General features: G+C 44.5%; 1 protein-coding gene across 1 annotated transcript; it reads right to left on the bottom strand.

Annotated features, from left to right (window-relative positions):
* Positions 1–4,565: 4,565 nt before the first annotated feature.
* Positions 4,566–5,041, bottom strand: si:ch73-256g18.2 (small integral membrane protein 36). Its single transcript, XM_034193316.1, has one exon. The coding sequence runs from the start codon at positions 4,964–4,966 to the stop codon at positions 4,649–4,651; it is 318 nt and encodes a 105-aa protein (XP_034049207.1). The 5' UTR covers positions 4,967–5,041; the 3' UTR covers positions 4,566–4,648.
* Between the last annotated feature and the right edge of the window lie 377 nt (positions 5,042–5,418).

Here is a 5,418-nt window from a genome sequence, read left to right as displayed (position 1 = left end):
TGGAACAAAATCAAACATTAGTCCGTGACCCCAGAATGACTTCCTGCTCCAGACTCACAAAAACACATCTGCAGACTCAGATCCAGATCATCTTAATCTGGACCATCCCATTCCATTCACAATCATCAGATCCAGATCAACTTAATCTGGATCACCCATTTACTTTACTGACAGAAAGTTGACGCTTTTTTCATTTTGCTTGTCAGGTTTTCAATTGTTTTCGGTGTAATTTGAATCTGTTCAAAGGCGAAACATTTGCTTCAGTAATTCTTACAAATATATCAAATTCCATGAACGCTGACATGCAAATTTATGTTGATGCTCAATTAAAAGTGTCTCAATACACAACAGAAATAAGCAAGGTCCAAAACTGTCACAGCCATTAGCAAGCTGTGTCACATTATCCACTTTTATAAAATTCTGCTTTCCTGCAATACAATCCCAATTCCACTGAAGTTGGGATGTTGTGTAAAATGTAAATTAAAAACAGAATACAATGATTTGCAAATCCTCTTCAACCTATATTCAGTTGAATACACCTCAAAGACAAGATATTTAATGTTCAAACTGATAAACTTTATTGCTTTTGTGCAAAAATATTTGCTCATTTTGAAATTGATGCCTGCAACATGTTTCATAAAAGCTGGGACAGTGGTATGTTTACCACTGTGTTACATCACCTTTCCTTGTAACAACACTCAATAAGTGTTTGGGAACTGAGGACACAAGATTTAGTATAAAAGGAGCATCCCCAAAAGTCTCAGGCATTCACAAGCAAAGATGGGCTGAGGATCACCACTTTGTGAACAACTGCATGAAAAAATAGTCCAGCAGTTTAAGAACAATGTTTCTCAATGTTCAATTGCAAGGAATTTCGGGATTCCATCATCTACAGTCCGTAATATAATCAGAAAATTCATAGAATCAGGAGACCTTTCTGCATGTAAGCGACAAGGCCGAAAACCAACACTGAATACCCGTGACCTTCGATCCCTCAGGCGGCACTGCATTAAAAACCGACATCATTGTGGAAAGGATCTTACCGTCTGGGCTCAGGAACACTTCAGAAAACCATTGTCAGCTAACACAGTTCGTCGCTACATCTACAAGTGCAAGTTAAAACTCTGCTATGCAAAGTGAAAGCCATACATCAACAACTGTTATGTGTCGATGCGGGTTGAGGAGCGGACCTGCGTCAGACGGAACCCAGCGCTAAAAATAACCAGAAAAGCGGTTCCAAAAACAATATATTTATTTCACCCACTGTGCTTAAAAGGTGTAAAAAGAAAAATAGCGTCCTTCTGGTGGAGTGACTGTTGGTACGCTCTCCAGCGCCCGCAAGGATCAAAGCCCGGCGCTTCTGGACCCACTACCACCGCCAAACACTCCCCAGGTGGACACGACAAACTGACTCTCTGTGAAGCAAAGAAGAGGTGAGGTAAGTCAGCAGTTACAACAATAACTTTCAAAAGACACATGCTATCAGCAACACATTCAGGTCTGTATCTTTTTAACTTTATGCAAATGAGCAGCTTCTCACAACAGGTGGAGGATCACTTATCCGCATGCCACAGCAGTGAGAAGCAAGCTGCACAATTCTCATCACAATTCAAGTATACTGTGTAACAAAACACCAAGTTACTATCAACAATTAATCAAACACTTAATTACCTTTAATGTGTGCTGACAGCATGTGTCCTCACCCTTCCTTGCTTCACGGGCTCGATGTGTCAAACCCAGGCGCGGTCCTCAGCGTCTCACAAACGAACATCACAAGGTCGAGTTCCCGGCAGTTCTGCTTGAATCACACATGCCTTAAATGCAGAACGCCATCCAATTATCTGCTTCAGCTGAAAGTCTTTAAGGTTACATGTGAGCACCAGTCACAGGTGCTACACATGATGTTGATGAGGGTGAGGACTCTTCAGCCAGCACCTTCTCCACAGAAGAATCAGTTTCCATGCCACCTGAAGAGCAAAGAAAAGAAAAGAACACCAAAACATCCAGCCACACCCCCCAACACACAACAACAACATCCAGAAACGCCACCGCCTTCTCTGGGCCCGAGCTCATTTGAAATGGACAGACGCAAAGTGGAAAAGTGTGCTGTGGTCTGATGAGTCCACATTTCAAATTGTTTTTGGAAATCATGGACGTTGTGTCCTCTGGACAAAAGAGGCAAAAGACCATCCAGATTGTTACCAGCACAAAGTTCAAAAGCCAGCATCTGAGCATCTGTGATGGTACGGGGGTGTGTTAGTGCCCATGACATGGGCAACTTACACATCTGTGATGGCACCATCAATGCTGAAAGGTACATCCAGGTTTTGGAGCAACACATGCTGCCATCCAAGCAACGTCTTTTCCAGGGACCTCCCTACTTATTTCAGCAAGCCACATTCTGCACGTGTTACAACAGCGTGGCTTCGTAGTAAAAGAGTGCGGGTACTAGACTGGCCTGCCTGCAGTCCAGACCTGTCGCCCATTGAAAATGTGTGACACATTATGAAGTGCAAAATACGACAATGGATATCCCGGACTGTTGAACAACTGAAGTCGTACATCAAGCAGGAATGGGAAAGACATCACAGAGAGGAGACCATGTGTTCTCATTTTGTGTCCGCTGAGGATTTACTGTGTCGAGGGTCGTCAGAGGATTTGCACGTTGGTTCACCGTGCAGCTGGATGAGGAGCTTAGATTCAGGGGTCACGGGGTCGGGGCTTGGGGGAGGGGACGAGCCAGCACACAGTTTGGCAGAGACTCCTGCTCAGGTCCACATAGTATCTATCCCCAGATGAAGACTAAGTCCGGCTTGTGTGATTGGACAATAAATATTAATGAAGTGTTGTTACGCTTTCTCGTCGCTTTTTAGGTGTTTGAATATTTGAAAGTTTTTAACATTTTCTGTTTCTATGTATTTTAATAATGATGCTTTGGGGTAGCTGCTGCTGCTATCCTTCCTTCAGGCTGCTGTTCTCCACCTGTCCACCAGGTGTCCTCAGCCTGCTGCACACAGAAAGTGAAGACTTTCTCATGTTTTCTTTTTATCTAAATCCTCCTGTTTTCCACTCGAACATGAAGCTCTGGCTGGTGAAGCAACAGAAGAAAGTCTCCAATCACAGCCACTGAAACCTGTGGCTTCCGCACAGCTGTCATGGTGTCTTGTTGGCTCCGATTTGGCCTAACATCTGCTAGAACTCACCATTTTGGCTGGTCGCGCTGTGTTTGGTCCCATGAGGTCTTTGCTGTGTATAATTTAGGGGAGGTGATGGTCTAGTGGTTAAGCGTAAAGCTTGAGACCAGAGGATCCTCGGTTCAAATCCCAGCCTGACTGGAAAATCACTAAGGGTCCTTGGGCACGGTCCTTAATCCCCTAGTTGCTACCGGTGTGTAGTGGGCGCCTTGCATTGCAGCAGCCTGACATCGTTGTGAATGTGAGGCATTGTTTGTAAAGCACTTTCAGCATCTGATGCAGATAGAAAAGCGCTATATAAATGCAGTCCATTTACCATTTAGTCTACTGTTTAACAAGCTGACTCATGAATGTCGCTTTTAAATTAACTGCACTCAATACTTCAAAACGTGGACCACCTGCACATAATAACTGGGGTGGTGAGAAAAACCAGGTTCAACTTGTGGAACATGGTTGAAAAAGCTTCTGCGATTAGCTGTTTGATGATTTGCTCAAAAAAAAACTTGAGTTACATTTTTACCCGAGGCCAAAATATGGCCATTGGGTATTGCGAAGACTTTGCGTCTGTCCATCCATCTGTCTGTGCTCAGCTTAAGTCCAGTCCTATTACTACCAGGGTCTTCAAATTCATAGGGAACACGCTTGGGACAAGTGCAAAGATGGGTAAACCTGACCTATTCTAAACGGTCAAAAGGCCACATTCTTTCTACATACTCTTTCATTGATTACACTCTCATATTTTGGCATTGCGTTATGTTAAGAAAATACAAACAAATAAGCTGATCAACATTGTCATTGTTCTGATCCGTTTTCTATTGGTTCTGCATAAAATTAAATTACGTCAAAAGACAGTACTGAAAAATGAAAATGTTTGACAATGTTGCACATTTAAACAAGCAGCACACACAAGACTGCTGTTATAACCCTGCCGCTGGAAGGAGACCAAAGTCGGTCGGCAACCGAATACTGCTAACCTCGAAGGAAAGGTAGTGGAAACAGACATCGTCCTCATCAGTTGTGAAAAATTCTTCTGTTCCTGAAATTAAAACTATCTCAAAACCCCTTTGAAGTCATAAAATGAGACTAGTAAGTATAAATACCTTCACTTTGAAGAACCTGGTTAAAAACGTGCTTTGAGATAATTCTCACAAAGCTTCTAGCTCCTCCCACTGTGTCCCACGTCAATCAAAAACACTTGTAATAATGTTTATTGCCTGTTTATTAGCCATCAGCCAATCAGCTGCTAAGGCTGGAACGGTGCTGACTGCTGCCCTGATTTGACTCAAGTCATTCTCCTTCATGGCATCTATTCTGGACTCACACGAGAAACAGGAAGTGCTTACCGTCAGGAACCTGCAGATCCTCAGAGAAACCCAGGAGATTTCAAAACCAGAGTCCAAGATGAAAAAGTGAAAGTGTCGCAGCAGTTCGGTCCTCTTTGTCTTCCTCTTCACTCAGACTAACGTACTCCTCTTCTCACGCTCTCGGCTCAGGTCTGGTGTCGGCAGCTCGCCGCCGTGGCTCGCTGCCGTGCTGTTGGGCTCATAGCGGGATGAAGCGGGCGAGTTCTGCATGACCACCAGGCGTATGGGTGACTGGCTAGGCGGCGCCGAGGCCTCGGGGACGTCCTCCTTGGTGGGGTCTTTGCCCCGACAGTCATACAGGATGCAGGAGATGAGGAAGACCAGGAGAAGGATGACATAGCTGGTGACCAGGATGATCAGGTTCAGGGTGACGGGGTCAATCTCCAGGTAGAACTCCATGAAACCCATGATGACACGTCATATCTTGAGGATCCAGACAGGAAGAACTGAAAAACAGGAGAAAGGAACAAGCTGGATTTAAGAGTGAGGGACAGCTGGCGAGAAGGACGGCGAGAGGATGTACAACACGAGAGAGGGATGACAGAGAACGAGAGCGAGCAGCGGGCTTTGAGCTCTAAAGGATGTTAATCCTTCAGCATCAAATGTCAGCAGCCAATGACGAAAGCCGCTGCTCACTTTTAATAACTTAATACGCCATTTTGGTTTGGCCACACACGAAATGGAGGACACACACGCACATACCTGTCAGCTCGCCACCATGCTCGCTTTGGAGATTCTGATGTATTAAATGTCGGCTTCACATTCTGTCACTCACAGTGATTATTTTTACATTTGAAATCAAATTAGATTGAAAGCATGTGCGGTCACAGGTCGAGGAGGTGGAGCTCTTTTTGGAAATG

Source organism: Thalassophryne amazonica, chromosome 18, assembly GCF_902500255.1.
Source record: "Thalassophryne amazonica chromosome 18, fThaAma1.1, whole genome shotgun sequence".
In the NCBI taxonomy this organism is placed as follows: Eukaryota; Metazoa; Chordata; class Actinopteri; order Batrachoidiformes; family Batrachoididae; genus Thalassophryne; species Thalassophryne amazonica.
The sequence above is the reverse complement of the archived record's forward strand: the minus strand, read 5'-3'. Positions and strand labels throughout refer to the sequence as shown.